General features: G+C 42.4%; 2 protein-coding genes across 7 annotated transcripts in view; one reads left to right on the top strand and one right to left on the bottom strand.

Annotated features, from left to right (window-relative positions):
• pphln1 (periphilin 1) overlaps positions 1-10,334 on the top strand; it is a 21,471-nt gene extending 11,137 nt beyond the window's left edge. For 3 of the 5 annotated variants that reach the window (XM_071501688.1, XM_071501691.1, XM_071501692.1), the window contains 2 exons: positions 3,772-3,909; positions 9,265-10,334. In XM_071501688.1, the coding sequence (XP_071357789.1) occupies positions 3,772-3,909; positions 9,265-9,447 (321 nt within the window). In that variant the 3' untranslated portion in view covers positions 9,448-10,334. The remainder of the gene's footprint in view (positions 1-3,771; positions 3,910-9,264) is intronic. The other 2 variants (XM_071501690.1, XM_071501693.1) reach the window with 1 other exon arrangement.
• A 326-nt stretch (positions 10,335-10,660) lies between these two features.
• LOC139634926 (prickle-like protein 1) overlaps positions 10,661-20,108 on the bottom strand; it is a 29,633-nt gene continuing 20,185 nt past the window's right edge. For both annotated transcript variants that reach the window (XM_071501687.1, XM_071501686.1), the window contains exons 2-8: positions 18,963-19,160; positions 17,870-17,983; positions 16,430-16,567; positions 14,091-14,294; positions 13,786-13,972; positions 12,648-13,646; positions 10,661-12,548 (exon numbers count right to left, since the gene is read on the bottom strand). In XM_071501687.1, the coding sequence (XP_071357788.1) occupies positions 11,587-12,548; positions 12,648-13,646; positions 13,786-13,972; positions 14,091-14,294; positions 16,430-16,567; positions 17,870-17,983; positions 18,963-19,148 (2,790 nt within the window). In that variant the 5' untranslated portion in view covers positions 19,149-19,160 and the 3' untranslated portion in view covers positions 10,661-11,586. The remainder of the gene's footprint in view (positions 12,549-12,647; positions 13,647-13,785; positions 13,973-14,090; positions 14,295-16,429; positions 16,568-17,869; positions 17,984-18,962; positions 19,161-20,108) is intronic.

Below are 20,108 nucleotides of genomic sequence, written 5' to 3' on the forward strand. Positions count from 1 at the left end.
GTGTCGACAAAGGTACAGGTCGTTCCTCTTGTTTTCAAAAAGAAAATACTTTTACTGTTTTGAGTGAGTGCTGACTGTAGATATCTCCAGCCTGTTTTGAAAATAATAGCTTGTTTTGCCGATAACTACGTGGGGGAGTGTAAATAGAATCAGATGTGATTAGGCGCAGTGCGTCTGGCTGTGGCCACCCAGAAGTGAAGAGGCTAACTCAGTAGCCCGAGTCATAACTTTATCAGAGGATCTGATCTGAGCTTCAAATCCAGGAGAAGTCCCCGTAGAACACACTGGGATTTGTTTAGGCCGTTTTACAATGAACAAAAGTTTCTTTTTTGCTGTTGAGTATGACTGGATATGTTTGGTAGCTGGGACTGTCTGATGGATGAAGCAGGTCTTGGGAAAGGTCTGGATTCATGTATCAACAGCCAGTGTGCCTTATGCTGCAGTTACATCATACAGGGTGGATGGCAGAGAGCAGAGAGAGTGTAATGTGAACAACATGTGAGCATTCATGTCATCTGACAACTCAAGAAGGTTGTATAATTACAGAGTGCATTGTGTGAGGGTTAACAATACTGGGCACTGACAAAATTACAATAGACCCTTTAAATCTGGGTGTAATTACATTGAATGATGGACTGACTGACGTGAGACGTCTATAGTTGCTTGGTTTTCAGATACTTTCAAATTAAGTGCAAAGTCAGATATCTATCTATTACTGCTTGAATGTTTATTGTGATGATGATGTTGATATTAGCAAATTAGGAACTTATAATTGATATGCCTTCCAACGAGGGTGCATCTGCCAATTCTGTGCAAAGGAAAAAATTGTGACGCCTAAGTTGGTAAAAACTGACAAGGCAAGAATCTGACTCTTTGATATTTCTTTCATTCTTAATCTACTCTCACTGACTGAAGAACAGCCAAGTGACAGTGAAACAAGAGCACTATATCTAGTGATGGCTAAAAACTAGCTGGTGCACTGGCCACGGCTACTTTGAGTGCAAAACTAAAAATAGGCATTTTGATTAACTGATCCCTTGATAATTCATTTTGTTATTCTGCAGAAGAAAATGAGGCAGTAGCTATATAAAGTTTTAAAAAAAAAACAGTCTAAAAGCATAAAATGAATGCACACAGTTTACCGACCAGTCTGAAAATTTTAAACCTTGTTTTTTAACTGTATTGCTTTTGTAGTTACGGCTCCAAATGCCTAAAATGATGCCGTCACTGTCCAGTGACGCAGGACAACCCAACATTCTCATGATGAAGTCACTTTGATCATGAAACCCATAAAACTGTATCTTTAAATGTTGCTTTAATGCCCATGAAGTCTCATTATTTATCTCATTAGCAGCCCTGAGATCTTTATAAGAACATGCTGGAAGTCATATTTTGTTTTTAATGGACCATTCTTTTAATTGGCAAACTGGGCTCTTGCACGTCTTTGTAAACCCATGCACATGCTTTTACATCAGAAATTACAAGATACAAAATAGAAACATAGTCCTTTCCTCCCCTTCTAATGTGCATTTTTGTAAGAACCACCCACCGCCACCCCATCTACTGCTGTGATGAAAGTTTTTAACTAAGTGCTCCACCCCTCCATACAAACACACAAACACACACTGCTGCTTCTGCTGCTGTGTTTGATCTAGCCTGTGGTGCATTGTTGCTCTCTGTTCTGGGGGCACAAACCCATAACCTTGGCCGAGATGAAAGGCCTGTGCTGTGCCCCCAGTAAAGGGCGCACTAATGGCCCCGGCCACTGCCTGCTGCGGGGATTCAACAAACACACACGCAGGCTTTCTGGAGCCACCCCAGACAGAAGAGACTAAAGAGGGGACCTAAAGAGCAGCTCCGACTCTGGCTGTGAGTCAGGGTGGTCTAGTGGGTGGAGAGCATGTCCTGGAACTAGAAAAGGTCACCAGAAGGTTTCATCCCAATACGAAGCAACAAATTCCTGTCAGTTACCAGCCAGGACTTTCCGTGTAGCGCCGCCAACAGGTCAAAGTTTTCTCACGGTGTGAAACATCTCAATATCTACTTGATGACCTGGCAGAAAATTTAGCAAAGCCATTCATAGTTCAAAGACAATATATCCAAATGACTTATGATGATGATGAATCCCCTGACCTTTCCTGGAGCAATGGTTTTGAGCATCAGTGCAAGATGATGAACCATAAAAGATTTCTTGCTTTGATCCGAAGGGAATGACCCTAAAGACTTAAGCCTTTCCCTGATGGTGTTTGGCAAATTATCAGTGGAAGCAAGATACATATTGTTTCAGCAAATTTCTTTTTTTTTAACCATGAACCATAGTAATTAAGAAAATGTTAAAACAACCAACATCCTAGATGTAAAGGTTACTTCATGGTTTAGCAGACCAAGCAGGCAGCAACAGCCTGTAAGCCTCATTCGGTTTAACTTTTACATTCAAAATAAATTACCCAGTCCTTCCTATTGATGATGCTTAGCTTTTGTCCGTTTTGCACACAATACTGTGTGTCTGCCAGGCTTTGTTTTCAGACTAAAACATCCTTTCTAGGTTGGGCTGTGGCTAGCCAGCTGAAGTGAAAGACACAGACAGGGATATTTTTTCACTGAGGCTAAGGAGGCTGACGACCGACAAACGCAATTTTTACATACATGCACGGGAGTACACACTGGACTTCTCCCAAGCATAGCTTCAGGGAGGGAATTGGAAGGAGGAATAATTGGCTGATGCTTTATGAGTCGTGCTTCTTTATTTTAGACCACACTCGGCTACGTGATGTACCATCTCCTGTAATTTCTTTCCTCAGTCGTCTTAGAGATGTAATATGATTAAGTCTGTGGCCTGTTTCCCTGAATGTATGAGTGGACTGAAGTCATGGCTGGGCAGTTCTGCTCCCTGGCCTTCAAATAGTAATGGTATCAGGAAATGAGCAAAAGAAATTGAGCGGTGATCCAAGTTGGCCTCATTTCTCCCCTTCGCTCTTTCTTTTGGCTTTCACAGTAATACTTATGGGTACTAGATTTTCCAATCTACCCATTAGGTAGCCCATCATGGCCTGTCTGGCTAGACCACCTATTCTCTTAAGATATAAAATTCTATATTATTATATGTATTACTACATATTTCTATGATTTATGTAGATAAATGAGCTTGAAGTCAGAACAGGTTCTAGTCATGATCTAAGTAATGACAACAGTGCACAATATGAAAGTCATGTCGTATGATATCTCGTTGCTGTTATCCCTATGAATCCCTCGTTCTTTGACTAGATGTAGATGCAACGACAAATCCACGGCACTGAACATCCATAGGGTGTATTCTGTCTCTCCAGCTATAGTCGCTACTTAATGTATGTAGGCTTTATCCTTTGATACGCCTCATCAACCACATCTTTCCTGTAAATCTAGAGAGTCAGTAGGTCAGGTCATAGCATTGCACTGACTGTGATTTGACTATATAAGTTGCTGACCTTCGTTATTTAATATTTCCCATTCTCTGCTGTGTCATTTCTGTAATCTTCGTGTGTTTATTTTGTGGTAAATGGTTCTGGCTTTAAATCAGCAATGTGAACTAAATGAGCCAATTTCCTCTGTATGATGGTTTTGCCGATGTGTTGTTTAAGTTTGTCTTCCACATTTTCTCTTTTATTAACGTTTGCCATCCTTTTTTTCCACTCTCCACAACATTTTTTGACACTCGCCATTATAAAACTCACTTACCTGCTTTTTGAGAGTGCTCCTCAGAATAGTAACTCACTCTTTCCTTTACATTTTCAGGAGGAGAACCATCCGCCAGAAGCAGAAAAAGAGGAACCACCAGTAACTCCTGTGGTGGAGGATAGTCAGAAGTCTACAGACAACTTTCAAGAGCGACGAGCCCTGGCCATTGCAGCTAAAGCCCGGGAGATAGAGAAGGTATTTTAAACAACACCTGACATGATAAAGTCTCGTTTATCTCACCCTCTAACTGGAGAAAAAGCGAAAGGTGAGGCAGCAAATAGAAGTTTGCTGTTGGGAAAAAAAAAACAAAACACATAAGCTTTTGAAACCTGTGAGTTTTCTGTAACAGTCGCTTACACTCTCACATTTTTCACATGTAAATACTTTATATGCCTCAGCTAACATATCTTGTTAAACTGACCAAGAGCTGATTTAAAAACAAACTGTTTTAATAACTGTTTTGGATCGCTCTAGTGGCTGGGATTCTTCATTGGTGTTGATGTAGCATAAAGAAAAAAATTCCCAATCCAGATTCTGTGTCAGCAGCTCTCAGTTCTCCCCTTGGAAAATTGCTGCATTTACAATCCTCATTTCAAGTTGGTAATTTGTAAGACTTCTCTATAAATGTCAACATTACAGTGTATGCGTGGGACATCACTGTACCTCTGGCATACGTTGCCATACATATGGTGGCCTTGGGCTTTCTGACTCACACATGGGTTATTTTACTGGATAGGCACTACTGGAACAGTCACCTATTATATTGCTAACAAGGCAGGATATTAACTTTTCTGTCCACCAGTCACACTGGTGGGTACATCCTGAACTCCAACAGCCACTTTCACCATTACCAGCCAGATATTAGTATTAGCACAGTACTTCAGTGATGGGTCTGGCAAAGTAGCTGCTTGACAAATTTACAAGCATTTTCCTTGTTAATCTCCCATCCTCTCTCCTCTGTCTGCAAGAATTGCTCATTATACTTTACAAATGTACACACACACACACAGCTGCACACGAAGATTATGAAACACATATACATGAACCTATAAATGAAAAGCAGAAACACAAGTGCAGCTTGGTCGGGATATAGGTTGGTGCATACACTAAATTGGGAGGTGGACCATTTAACAGAGCTAAAACCACCCGAGGCTTGAGGCTCCAGCTCTGCTCAGTTATCTAATGAAGGCCATTCCTGCACTAGTGCGCGCTACCGCTGCTTTACTGGGACCATTAAACCTGAGCTAGCTCTGCCCTGGAGCACACACACTGCGCTCTCACGTTGAGCTGCGCCACAGAGCCTACAGGCTGTTATAACACTGATGCTGACGCTGCAGCTTCTGGCCTGTTTTATGGCCTGTCTATTTCTCCCCCATCTGTGTCTCCTCTTGTTCTATTTAAAAGAAAAAATATTTAACATTTAAGGTCTGTTGTGTGAGCTTTATTTCACATTTTCAGGTATTATGAAAAGCTTGAATGTTGTCATTGCCAACGACGTCGTCTTCCAACTCAATTCCCTGTTGTGATCTTCCAGTCTGGAAAAGAGTATAACAGTTTAAAATGATAAACGAGTAGGAACAGCGTATTCCAATTTCACATGGATCTGAAGTTTCATGCTTTCTTTCCAGGATTTCTGATTCTTAGATAACCATCCATTTCTACTGACAAGTTTTTTTTTTTTTGTCCCTACTCCTCTTCCCTTTCTTTGGTTTTGTGAGATTCAGGAAACTTGTATGAAGATTGCTTGTGACTTGGCAGTCCTCACCCTGTCTGTCATGAAAGGCTGGATTGTTTAGTCATGGGTGTGAGGGAGAAATCAGCCACAAAAAGAAACATTTACCTCCTTAAGACCTTTTGTGAGCACTCATCAAAACCTGAGAGTCTTGCCTTCTCACCACGACTGTTTACCTGCCAAAGTCAAAACAGACCCTGGATAATTTATAAGCACTTGTCTTGGGGCTGGATTTAATTTCATATCATGCCCAGAACACACAGCTCATCACTCTGAAAGTTTGTCTTTTATTTTCAGTGTGAAACAATGCTTCCTCTACAAAGTCACAGCAGTGTTGCTGTTGCAGTAGGCACTCGTGTTTAGCCGCTTGACAAGTGTCAGCCAGATGTTTGGCATTCTGCACCCAATCTGGTCTAGCCATCTCCTCCACGCACATGGGCACAAACGCACTCCAGTCCAGTAGCCCCTCAAAATCCAGCAAACTCTCTACAACATTTTCAAAGATCACAAGCTGAGCTGAGCTTTCCATTATCAGCCAGACATTGTGCTGGGCAGCGTTATACCGGTGCCTCGGAGTGTGTGTTTGTGTAGCTAAGTGAAGTTGGTCCACTGAAATTCAACCTGAACCCCTTTTCATTGTCAGAGTTGACTTTGGCTGCTGTACAGACTAACTGCTTATAGTGAGTGACAGGGCATGAGAAGCAAGAAAGGGTATTATGTTTTACTCCTCGTAGCCCAGGCTGTGATACAAAGGGAGTTTTATTTCATTTGTTGAGGAATATAAATATATTTGGCTGCAAGACAGACAAGTCAGACAGTTCCAGCCTAGCTGAAGGTTGGAAGGTTTTTTTTTTTTTTTTTTTTTTTTTTGTACAACGATGGCAGAACTGGAGTCTCTTTCTTCTGTTTCTCTCATTTCTGAAGCCAGGCAGGCTCTCACACTCACTCCTAATCTCCTCATATAAAGTAATGCTTTTCAGCTGCTATCAGCATGTAGTTTTAACAGCCTATTAGAAAATCAAGTTTAAAGAAGAGTTCATTTTTAGAAAGGGACAGTTCTCAATTGACCCCACCCAAGAGTCAAGAACCGGTCCTTTCCTTCCTCATTGGATAACAAGGGAGGGATTTCAGGAAGTGCGTTTGAATACAGGACGTACATTTTAAGCACATTGTTAACTAGGAATAATTCTCCCTGTACTCGTAGAAGTTGTTGTCGGCACACTTGATTGGATACTTCCTCAGAAAAGCTGATTAATAAATTGACTGTCACCGGCTGTTGAATGAGACCATAGGACATTAATAGAAGATTAAAAGGACAATGTTTCATTAGTCCATTCAACACAGTGGAGAGATTAGCTATCAAAAGTACATGTGTTTGTAGTGATTGGTTGGTTTGATGCTGTTGTGTAACATCATCCATTTGATCATTTACTGCACATGGGGAATGTATGGAAATGCCCAGAGGAGATGCCGTCAGTGTTGTTTCCTGAAATTGTTACATTCGCTACAATTTTCCTCAACAAAAGCTTAAAGACTTGTCACTGAAGGTGTTTGCTGACTAGTCAAGAAGAAGGTAATTAAGACGCTTTATTATGGTTAAGAAAAGATGGAAATGCTGGTGTCACTCCCTCACTGGGAATCCTCTTCAGTAAAGTCTTGTGGTTGGCAGTGTCACAAGGAAATGTTCCCCTTTGTTTAATGCAGATTTTGGAAAGCTGCCATCCGTTGTTACAAGTACATTAACTCTGACAGCAGATCTTTATTTGAGATCTCTCCTCTGCTCCGACCATGCTTTCAGCTCTAGGAACATTGCGAAAAGCTATAAATAAGCCAGCGAGTTAGAACGCCCTGCAGCACAGAAGCCACTGTTGGTATCCGGTGAATGACTGAAACTCACCCCTGCCTGGCCTAATTTTATAAACACATACATCCGCACACAGCCCTTGTCATTGGAAGTGCCCTTGTGTGTCTGCCTGCGGCATCTAGACTTGATGCTCAACGTAGTAAGCAGCAGTGTTGGTCGGTGAACTGACGTCCACTGAGTCAGGGAAGAGTTGACTAAGAGATGGAAGTTAGGACAGTATGAGGTAAAGAGAGCCTGACAAGAAATAATGGAGGGAGAGATGGAGAAAAATGGGAGTAGTGTCCCTCAGAGAAACAGTTGTGACTGTCTCTGAAGTTTGTCAGTGTGGATTTGGGCATTTCTACAGAGAAATAGAGCCTCATGCTGTCCATTTAGAAAAGGTTCTCAGGTGTCACGCGCCATGCATTTGTAGTTATTTATATTTGTAGCATTTTTAAGCCTTTATTGGATAGTGGAAAAATAACAGAAAACGAGAGTGAGAGATAAAACAAAGGTTCCCCACTGGATTACAACAGGGGGCGTCGCAGTTCATGGTTGACGTCTTAACCCCTAAGCCACAGGTGCACTGTAAAGATGTCTATTTTGATAATTACATGAATTTTGTAGCCTCTGGCCTCTTTGTAGAATCATACAATTTCCATAAATGCCCCCCCGCCCAATCCATCCAGCCTTTTTATGTCATTTATCTGGGTTTCGGCAGCAGGCGAAGCAAGTAAATCCAGATTTTCCTCTCCCCAGTAACATTTCCCAGCTCCTCTTGGGAGATCCTGAGGTTTTCCCAGGCCAGATGAGAGATATCTCTCCATTGCGTGCTGGGTCTACCCTCTAATCAACCTCTACCTTTTTTATGGTTAATTGACAAAATATTAACAGGCAACAATTTTGATCGATCATTCATTCACAGAAAGCTATAAATTCCCTGGTCCCAGCCTGTCAAATGTGAATAGTTTGTTTTCTATGATTAAAAAAAACCTGCCTGTCTTTGGATTTAGGACCAATACCTTCCTGGCATTTAGGACCAAATGTTTGATGAAGAAAATAATTGGCAGATTAACCGATAATGAAAACCATCATTAGCAGTCCTACTTTTCTGAGTTCCTTTTGTCATTGCTCAGGGGTAGTTTTTATTCCTGGTAATCCCCCATGAAGTGCTGCTTTATGATTACTTTACTACTACTCTTCATTTTAAACCCCTTAGGGAAAAATGTATTCAACAGGGATTTTAGGTACAGGATTTTTTTTTCCGTGCTTGTGTATGGATGTCTTTCCACAGCATGTCTGGAGCATTACCATACCAAGTATTACCATCTGTTGAGACGGCTCTTGCTTTCCCCCTCTGGAATGTCATTGTCAGCTCATGTGTGGGATCATGAGCTTCAAACAAACCTGTTTTGGTATTTTGCAAATCGAACCACTTTGAGGAAGCAGCGAGCTCCCTCCATTGTTTTATGAGGCATTTGAGGCTCGGTGTGAAATAGCAGCTCCCTAACAAGACTCGGGCACCTCTTCCTCATTGTCCCTCTAACACCTATTAAATGCCTCTGAGCCTCTATTAAAGTGGGGGTTTTATTGCATCTTAGGCTACCCTGTCCTATATAAAGGGCCCTCACTAAACTTGAGAGGATAAGTGTTTATCTTTTGACACTACATGATGTGAGTTAACACCAGACTGATCAGCTCAGGCTCAGTGACACTGGAGTATTTACACCTAGGCGACAGGTAGAACAGGAAGGAAGCAACTTTTCATCTCCTAATTAAGACCTTTTCTCTTGTAGCTCAGACCACTTTACCAGTCAACACTTTTTAGACATAAATCTACATACAAATGGGTGTAAATGTCTCAAGAGTATTTTGAAAGTAAAGTTTTGACACTGTTTGTACTCATAAAGAGGAAATATAATTTTTGGTTGTTGTTTTTTTTTTTTTTTTTAAACTTATTCCTGTCTATGCCCAGGTGTACCGTCAGGACTGCGAGACGTTTGGCATGGTGGTGAAGATGCTAGTGGCCAAAGACCCCAATCTGGAGAAGCAGCTCCAGGTTCCTCTCAGGGAGAACCTTGGGGAGATCCGCGAGCGTTGCCTGGAGGACCTGAAACACTTCATCAGCGAGCTGGACGAGGTGGTCCGGCAGCCATAACCCTGTGACTGTGACACAATCACTCCGTCTACGTTCCTTGTGGGTCATAAACTTTCAAAGACAGCAGTGAATTACAGCTCATCTTACGGACACGTTGGCCTCATCTGCTTCGTTAATGTGAGACTGATCATGGTAGGATTGACTGCTGAACATGATGGATATCTTGGATGCATTGTGGATTGCTGGAAGGAAGCTATTCTACAGCACATCAACGTGAAGAACAACTCAGCATTGAGAAAAGATGCAGTGTTGTACGTGTGTGTGTGTGTGTGTGTGTGTGTGTGTGTGTGTGTGTGTGTGTGTGTGTGTGTGTGTGGGGATGAACAGTGTTAGTTTTGAAAAGAGGATTTTTACCTTCAACTTCTGTGTTCAAAATTGTTAATTATAAAATATTATTGAAAGTTGTTTTGATGTCAGATGTTGGGGGGAAAAAATACATTTTGTCTATTTAAAAAGCAACTACTCGCACATCACATGGAAAATGGGTCCCATTGTTTGTTTAACCTTTTTTGAAAAAAAAGATGTTGACAGTTGGCATGATTACGTTTTTCCAAAAGAAATGCCAGATAAGACGGTGATTTGTTTTTTAGTATTTTCAGCTATGTAAATTTGTATTTTGTAGCAGTCAGATATGACTTGGTGCTGCTAAATTTATAAAAGTTCAACATTATTGTATAAATTTGTACTGTCTGGGAATGCCATTTCGGTTCTTTTTCATTGTGTTATCTCATTTTGCCTTTCACACTTTATATCCCTCATAAAAACCTGCACAGAAGTTGGTTATTTTTGATTAAATGGAGACAAAGCTTTGCACAAACTGAAATGTCTCTGAAGGTTGTAGCAAACATGTTTTCTGTTGAATAAACTTGAAAGTTTATTGTGATCTATTAACATTAACACATTACATATTTTAAAATTGTGCCATTACAGACCTAATTTTTAAATACTTTAGGAGTCATTTCCATGCATTGTATGTCTCAATGAGACATTTATTTTGGTGTGGTATAAATGCACACTAGCAAATGATTTCCATAAGGGTGTTGTATAAAAACAAATCTTAAAGTGTACATGTTGCATATCAAGAAGTATAAAAATAGTTTTCCAGGTTTATAAAATGATCCACTACCCCAAAAAAACCACACACCTACAATCTGAGTGTAACAAAATGTAATTTGAAAATGAAATATTGTCAAACAAATCAATCATTCTTGGAAGCTTTGGCAAAAAATATTTATTACAAGCATCTTTACATCACAAAGCATTTAGCAGGTTATGTCTGAGCAAGGATAGTGAGCAGTTGGGCTGAGTATGGAAAATGCGGGTGGTACTGCCATTCTCTTTATATTTTGTACACCAATAGTGAGCATTGTGGAATATATGATAAAATAGACATTGTTACTGAGTAACATGGCACTTTACTGTGAAGAACGCGGTTTATGAAGTGGCACGTTCTTGTTTCTCAAAATAGTAACGAGGTCTGTTTGTTCACCATTACAACTGTTTTTTTTTTTTATATCATACACTTCAAAAGAAACAATTCTTTAAACTGAGGATATAAAAATACCAATATTAAAATCTTAACTTAGTATATACATTATCATTTGTACTATTATGCATTAAATAATTATTTGGTTAGTTTCTGTTTTCTACTTTATCAAACAGCCATTTTAATGCACACAAAGATATTGCTGCAAACTTAAGTGAACATCAAAAAAAAACTTAATGGCAAATGCTGAAATGAAAGAAAAAGTTCAATGTCTCCACTCTGCCAAACTCTGCATAATTTCTGTCTGTACTGTCTAAAAAAAGGCTTCCAAATTTACCAGTCCATGCATCATATTAGTGCTAAAATTCTAATACACCCAGTATCTAGACCAAATTTGCTCAACTTATTTTCTGACTGCACAAATCTGATCTTTCCTTTGCTTAACAGTTATACTTAAATATTTAATCTTTCAGTAGATTTTGACCTAAAATGATATGGATCTTGACGTGTGGCCATGCACCTTCTATTAGCGCATAATTAACAATTTGTGCACATGCATTTGTTTTAAACTGCCTTGATCTGTGTAAACCATCAGAAATCTGACTGTATTGCTTAGTGTAGTGCAGATTATAATGTAAATACACTTTGAACTGTTAAGAAATGATGCAGTTTTTGGAGCGGTGGCTTTTTCTGCGACCAGTCTGTGAGCCATGAATCTGGGAAGAGAGGGCTGTAACCCTTGTTGGGTAGTCCTCAGCATAGTAGCGCCCAGCACCTCGAGGCTGAGGGATTGGCTGGCCCAGGAAATAGCCCTCCTCCTCGGAGTCCGATGATGAGGAAGAACAAGTAGAGCACCAGTCATCCTCATCTCTGTAGAGACCCATGAAATGCTCAACCCGTGGGTCTCCTTGCGTTGAGCCCTGAAGCATATAGTCAGATTGAGTCTGGGAGTAGGCCAGGGGCAGCCTGTGTGAGGGATGCTGTAAGAGCATGGCACCGCATGAAGGGTTTACCAGACCCTGCTGCTGGGGCTCATACGGCCTCTGTGCTTTCTCCAAGGGCACCATGTGAAGCGCGTTGTCTGAGCGGGTTTTGCGACTCCTGTGGTGTCGGCCTGGCCGATGGTGATGCTGCCTGCTGCGCCCATGGTGGCTTGTTGGGCGGCTTCTTTCTCGGCCCATCTCATCTGGGCAGTACACCCTCCGCTGTGGCTTCTCACTCATGGGATGCTTTCTTATACTGACATCAAACCCATCATTATATCCATTGTCCACAGTGTCATCTGAGAACTTGACCATCTGAGGAGGCCTGGATTGGGACTTGCTTCTCCTCAGAGCTGGGGCATGGACAAAGGAGGGAGGGAGACCTTCTGAATGTGGGGACAATGAGAGAAGCCCTCCTGGTGTGCCTCCCCTCATTGCCAATGCTACCTCCTCTGCTTCCTCGTCTCCCTTCTCCATGTTAAGGTTCAGTGAGTTGGTACTTTGGTGAAGATGAGATGAATTAAATGTTCCCATGTTGCTCATCTTCTCACAGTCATCTGCCACGGCAGGATCCTGCATAGCAAGGGTGTAGACTATAGGTCTATCCCTGCTATCACCATCCACTGATGCACCTAAAAAGAGTGAGAAGGAAAGACACATTTTGAACAGATGTTCAACATAAAAAGAAAGACCAAGTTTTACTGAATCCATCTAAACAGTAGTCTCCTTACCAGTGATGTTTGAGAGTGCCAAGGAGTCCATGGAGTCTCCAACACCCTGCTCGGCCTTCCTCAGCTCATCAGCAATACACTCAAGGGAGTCTTCATACCACTGCCTCGTGTCTGGCCAGAAGGCCTGTCTTCCTGTGCCAGATTGGTCCTGATCCTGATCCAATTCCAGCTCTTGGATCTTTCGGGCACTGGCAGGACCTGGATGGCTCCCATAGGCAGAGTCTCCTAACCCATCCTGGGACTGGGCCCAATACATTTCAGGCAGGTGCTTCTTGCTCATCAGTCCAGGGCTAAGGCTGTTGGCTCGGGATTGATTGGAAGTCTGGCTCTGGGTGGGACTAGCAGGGGTGGGAGAGGAGGCGGTAACCCCCATGGATGCAGTATCAGGCTTTAACCAAGGATCAGAGACACTCATGAGCCCATTTCTATCACTGCTGGGGCTGGGAGATTTCAGGGGTGGCTGCTGAAGTTGGTGTAACATCCCGCGGTCACCAAACTTGAGCAGGAGCTGAGTCATATAGTCCTCATGTTGGGCCCACTCTTCTGGATCCTCCTCTCCACAGGCATCCTGCTCCTCCCGCTCCCTCCAGAACCTCTCCTCCTCCAGGCCAAGACGGGTCAGCTTACGCCCTACAATATCAATGTCACCATCAGCATCTCCATCACCCTCGCCAACCCCAAACTTGTAATCAAATGAGGGGATGGTGGCAGGGGGATTAAACAGCTGTGACTGTCTCCACTGTTCGGCAGGCTTGCTGCTTTTCCCCATGCGGACACTGCGCCGCGATTCCCGTGAGCGAGCAGACTGGAAGGCAGAATCAGATGAGTCGGAGGCATGAATGTCCTCTCCCTGGCTACAGGCCTTTGAGCAATAGATGCGACCCTGCTTCGGAAGGAATGGGCAGCCCAGCAAAGAGGTCTTGCATTGGGCACAACAGAAGCACTGGTCTGTGGCGTGCCAGTGTACACCTTCGTAGGTCATCTGGGCATGGTCAACACCTAAAAGATCATGAGATGAAGAGGAGAGTAGCATGAGATATAGTACTTTTACACATCGTCAGCAGAATCCTGTGTTCAATCTTGGATATAAAAAGTTTAGTCCTTTTATTCTTTCGTTTGCCTTACAAATATAACTCACCAATGTTTTCACCACAGGCTTCGCAGTACTCTGCATACAGTGACTCAAAGCAGCCACAGCAGTAGGGCCGTCCATCTTTCATGATGTAGCGCTGCCCACCTAGCATTATCTCACATTCAAAGCAAGCAAAGTGCTTCATATGCCAGTGACGACCCTCTGCTTCAGTGCACTCATCTGCAAAGATGATCTGAAAGGAAACACACATTCTGCTATTAGTTCTGTTGAGCTCTGAACACTGTCATTGCCATGGTTCATTGTAAAACGCAAAAAAGGTAGAGGGTAGTGCTACTATTACTGCCACCTACCTCGTCACAGGAAGAGCATCGTGGTTTGAGAAGCTCAGCATGGTGTCTTCCGCAGAGGATCTTGCCATTTTGGTAGAAATATATCAGATCCACCAGCAGTTCCTGACATGTGGCACACACAAAGCATGCTGGGTGCCAGCAGGGGCTTGGGCCTGCTCTGGAGGCAAAAATTGCCATCTCCCCTCCGTTGATGCCTCCGCCACACTGACAATCAGACACAAACAACAGATGATCCATGAGATTTATTTTTCAGGCATCTAGTTGCACCAGTTGCAGTGGCCTACATTGAAAAGTGTGGATCCAAACGGGAGGAACATATTCATCATCAAGCATACTGTATAACCTAAATCTGGTGATAAGTATGCTACCCTGAGACGAACGTATGCGGGAGTGACATTTCAAAATAGATGTCACACAGATGATGCCTGTGGCACATGAGGAATGCTACATAAACAAAAGAGAGATTATGGAGATAACTATTAAAAATATACCACATATCTGCCCATGTTTCATTTGCAGTGATGCAATGTGAACAATGAAGGCCAAACAACAGGTGATCATACTGTAGGCGCCAAAAGAATACGATCCATTCAAAACATATCAGTAAACCCTACAGTGATGACAATCACAGAAACACAGCAACAGTTGATAACATGGACACAATACAATTTAATCTTCTCAAGGCAACAAAAACTATTTTACTGCACTAGTGATGACCCCAGCCACTCTTTTCCTGAGTGGCAGATGCACAATAACGATCTTACGTTCCTACGTTACCAATGGACGCGAACTTCAGTTAAAAATACTTAATGTTCTTTCTCTTTTACAATCCGTCGCTGTTTTACTTTGGGATAAGTCATCAGTTATTCATTTGGTGTTGCTAAGGAAATGGACAACGTTTTCGTCCTCGAAGCCCCAACTGAAAACACTGGCCTTGGTCCTGAGTCGAAAGATGGAATGACTCAGATTGTGCGATCAAAGCGTGTCTCAACGTGCAATCACGAGTCTTTATATAACCCAGCACAGCTATGAGACACCCATAGGCATCTACGGGATAGCATGCCCAGCTGTTAACCATTATTACTACGGTGGACAGATGGGGGCCTTGGATATGGAGGTGTTGTGTGTCGCTGGGAGTTATGGCACCAGGAAACTAGAGTCTGACGAAGTGTGTGTGAATGTGTGTAAATGTGTGTGTACACCACCTATGTCTACATGATATATCTTTTGACGACATGAGTATGTGCAGAATGTTAGCGGGAGCGTATGAATGTGCACATGTTTGTAAGTGTGTGTGTATATGAATGATTGTGTGGTTTCAGAATGTGTGTGTGTGTTCATTGGTGTTCCTATGTGTCAGTTCACTCTGTGTGACCTTGTATCCCTGTGTTAGCATCTGTGTTTGAGTGGTGACAGGCTTCATCTGCCTGTCTGGGGGAATTAACATGGCTGGCCCGCTTTTGCTAGATGCCTGGCAGAGGATGTGGTATAACCTACTGGTCAGGGGTGAATTTCCTGGAAGCCATGTAACACTAATATTTATTTTTGTTACACTGAAAGAAAGTTATTTAGAAATATGTTCAAGGTCAGCTTGAATGGCACTGCACCATCACCAGATCAAAAGTAGGAACCAGAGGTCAGATTTTAGGATTTTTTTCCAACGTTGCATTTGTACATTATTCACTATGACTTAAAGCAGAATATCAAAATGGAGTCTGGGTGTCTCTTAAAATCCCTGAAAAAATAATTTAAAAAATAGCATGCATCTCAAACAACATTTTGCCCTGTAAACAGAAACATGCCCACTCATTTCAAGGAAGTCTTCATATAATTATACCAGCAGATGAGGGATTATCTGCAACATACTGTGATTTGTCTGGAAAAAAGTAGGATTTTAAGACTCTACACAAGAATTACTGATTAACCTGTAAATGTTTTTGCAGCCTGTCATGCTGAGCTATAGATTGGTGGCAGGAAATTGGCCAGATTCCTCATGAGGAACTGGCTTCTCTGCTCGGCTTGAGCATGAGCCTCCCAATTTCCCCGCTTCCTCTCTCGCCCTAATGAGGACGTTTATGTCCGTGATTAAAACCATTGCATTAGCCAATCAGGACTGTGCCTCGGGGGACCATGCACTGAGATGTGACAGTGGGTGTGAGCTGCTTGTGATATAAATAACTTCAGAACCACCAGTTGGTTTCCTAGCTTACCTTATGGTGAACTGAGCATTACATGACGCAAGTGGTCTTTGTGTTTGTGTGTGTGTGTGTGTGTGTGTGTGTGTGTGTGTGTGTGTGTGTGTGTGTGTGTGTGTGCGCGCGCGCATGTGTGACACCTACATTTTCACAGCGGGTGTGTTGCAGAGCTCGGGGCAGGATCTTGGGTGTTCCTCTCCCTAGTGCCTCCCTCTTCCTCTGGGCACTAAACATGTGGAGCTCCCTCTTTTCCTCTTCAGTGAGAGTGTGGCAGTAACGCACCTGTTAAAAAAAAAAAAAAAAGACACAGATGAGTTGTCAAAAGGAAAGAACAAGAGGTCATTTTCAGGCTAAAAGGGGAAGCCAGTTAAGAGGAGAAAGCAAAATAGTACTTAAAAACATCCAGCCATTACTGCTGATGGTTAGGCTTTCATCTTTTGCATGCAACATCAGGGAAGTGTATCACATGAAGTCCATATATGGCTGGAAAAGGGTTTAATTAAAGCTAATTCCCCTCAAGGCTGCGTTGAAAGGATGGCGTGAGTGATACACAAACCCTTCCTCTGTGTTTAGAGATGGTGATGAAGGCCCCAGATAAAAGACCAAGACTATCCTAACAACCAGCTCAGTTGTTCTCTAAACAACAGTAAATGATGCCGGCGTGTGAGCTCTTACACACACACACACACGTACATGCTCACTCTTCTCGTCAGACACACACACACACACACACACACACACACACACAGAATGCTTATCCCTTCTAACCACTGTTATGCAAGGAATCCTCCGGCAGTTTGCTTCCTCAACCACCACGTCTGCCGACAAACATCATAAAACTGCTCAGTCAAACACTGTGTGTGTGTGTGTGTGTGTGTGTGTGTGTGTGCCGAGTGTACCTATTGTGTATCTTCCATGTGTGCATACAGAGACCACCTCCGTCAGACAGTAGCCCCCCTGTCCCTCCTCTCTGGTGATAACCCCTCCACCATATCTCCTAATGTAAACTCTATTAACACAGATGTGAAAGGAGCGCTGGTTTACACAACATAAAGCTATTATACAGAAGAGACTGGCATGTGCTTTATTGTCGCAAGAGGGTTTTTTTGTCAAATGGTTGTGAGAATGTGGCCATTGTTTTAGTTTAACAAGAAAACCTGGAAAGATTGTCTCAGCATTTCACAACATTTCAGTTTGATACCGAGTCTGGTTTACTTTATTATAAGCAACACTTTGTAACTTATGAAACAAAGAAATAAAACATTCCTCTTTCAAATTAAAAGTTTTATTCGATCATTGGTCGGTGCAAAGCACACAGGATTTTTTTTTTTTTTTTTTTGCTGCTACAGCCTTACTTGCCTAGCTAATGTTAGCTAACGTTAGCTCTAGTCTTTTTTTCTCAATACTATTTGCTGATAAATGCTATTTTTGTGTTTATGTAAATATTGTAATATTGTTGGTGTTGACTTTTTTTCACATCTGGATAAAAAGCAGCAACTCCTGCGTCACTCTTTGCCGCAGACCCTCCCATTTCCCACACACACACACACACACACACACACCCTGTCAGCTCATTATCTCTACCTCATTGTCGTGCGGCGGCAGCTGGTAGAGGAGCTGTCGAATCCTGTGCTTCTCTCCGGGGCTGTTGACGTACGGCACCCTGTCCTCCGGTAGACAGGAGAAATACATCTGAACCTGCAGATCGAGATGCATGAATGAAATTCAGCAGACAGAGCAGTGAAATCTTGTCAACCCACTAGTAATTTTGTTCACTTGTTTCATGCACAATGTGAATTTAATGCTTTAAGACGTTTCTTATAGCATGGATGGAGGAAGAAACAAGTATTGGATAAATGGCCAAGATGGAGAAATGTCCTGACTCATGATGTAGCATTTTACAACTAAGTTTAATATGACATGTATAATGTGATTTTATACTGTGATTTTATTTTTCTTGTGTGGCCGTTTAGGCCGCATAAATGAGTGAGACATGTTTCAGCCAAGAGGCCAGCAGTGTTATCAGTCTGCTTGAGGGAAAAGGGAAGAGATTAGGAAGGGGAAAGTCCAAAGAGGAGAGGAGAGAAAGAACAGATATCAGCAGAGAAGGACTGCTGCTATGTGCGTCCTTATTTTTTACACTGTAGGGCAAACATGTCAATCTCCATCCAGTCACAGGCGCCTGAGTGTGAGATCTCTCCACACACAAGAGACAGCAAGGGACTGGAAATGTTAATGTTTGCCTAGGCTAATTCCCCCTGACAGGAGCAATGGAAAAGTAACCTTTAGTTTGTCTGCATGCAAGTCCATGAAAAAATGTGGGAAAAAATGTGAGACCTCAAACGCTCATTTGTAACTGAGCTGAGCTGCACATGTGCATCTTAAATACACGCTAATGAATGTGAAAAAAAAAAAAAAAAATCCACAGCCAGATGTTGGGCTTCGGCATGTGGTACTGCTAATCCGCTAGTGTGGCATAGACAAGAGACTGTCTGCAAACATGACCTTGTTTGAACTAAAACCCCATGTTGTTAGCATACAGGTTTATACCCCAATCAGGTGAAGGAAAATTCCACCTTCGGATACACAGAGCTATAACGTGCAGTAAATGTGTTTCTTTCTGCTTCATCTACAAGTTTGGTCTGGAAGAAAAGACAAACTGAGGCTGAGGCCCTACCTGCTCAGGCCTCAGTCCCGGTGGCACCCATGCATACTCCTCCAGTGCACATCCAGAGTCATCATCTGAGGTGGAGCTCCTCTGGAAGCCCACCGATATCTTCCCCATCTTTCCCCCAGTACGAGCTTCCATGTCCGGGCCTCGAAGAGGAGGACGCTCCCCTCTCTCACTACGCTCCAGATTCATCACACACGAGCGCTGTGAACAAAAAGGGGGGGGGGGGGGGGGGGGGGGTTAGGAATCACATTCACAGACCATACCTTTTCTTTCAAAATTTCTTTTTCAATCCCTCCTCAATTTGCTTGATATGTTCTCTTCATTTCACCCTCTGCAGTTCTTGTCACTGATTGGCTGGGATACTGCTGATCTAGGATTTTTTTTGCACTTATTGTAAATTCCTCTGCGTTAAGTTTAAATCTCTTCTCAACAAGATCATTTTTATCCCAGCAGTGACTTAGCACTTTAACGTGTCAGCCTGAAAAAGAAAGAGGAGCAGACTGTTCTTTTAAAAACAGGAAGGGGGGAAGAAAAAGACAACCTTATCATACCACTGCCATTCTTTCACAATTCAAACTAATATTTATGTTATTTTCCATCCCATTAGCACTCTGTCATACTTCCTTTGTTTATCCATTATAAAATCATTCTTGAGAAAGAGCCTAAAACAATTTGTCCACCTTCAAAGGGGATTTCAGACAAACTCAGCATGATACATAACGGAAAATCATACAAGCCTTTTTCCAGTAAGGTGTTAGACTGAAACTGTAAGGCTTTGATAAAACATGATTTAACAGAAATGTCCAGCTGTTACCCTCTAAACATCTGTTGCTCTTATCCACTGTGCTACAAAGTACTGAAGGTTGTGAAACACATGTAACTGGGACAGTGATCTGCAGCTATGTCCAGGAAGTCATCATTGCATAAATGTTCAACTGTGATCTTGAAAACGCACACACACACACACACACACACACACACACACACACACATACACACACACACAAAAAACATGGAAAAACTGACACAAATCTTACAAATAATTTAGTGTATTTGTCCTCTCAGACTGCAGCGTCAATCCACTTCCATCAGCATTTCAAATAAGCATTTTCCCCCTCCTCTTTAAAGGATGATAAAAGTTGGACGGTT

The sequence above is a fragment of the Trachinotus anak genome, unplaced genomic scaffold, assembly GCF_046630095.1.
Source record: "Trachinotus anak isolate AG129_WGS33_773 ecotype Australia unplaced genomic scaffold, CSIRO_AGI_Tana_v1 ptg000018l, whole genome shotgun sequence".
Classification (NCBI taxonomy): domain Eukaryota; kingdom Metazoa; phylum Chordata; class Actinopteri; order Carangiformes; family Carangidae; genus Trachinotus; species Trachinotus anak.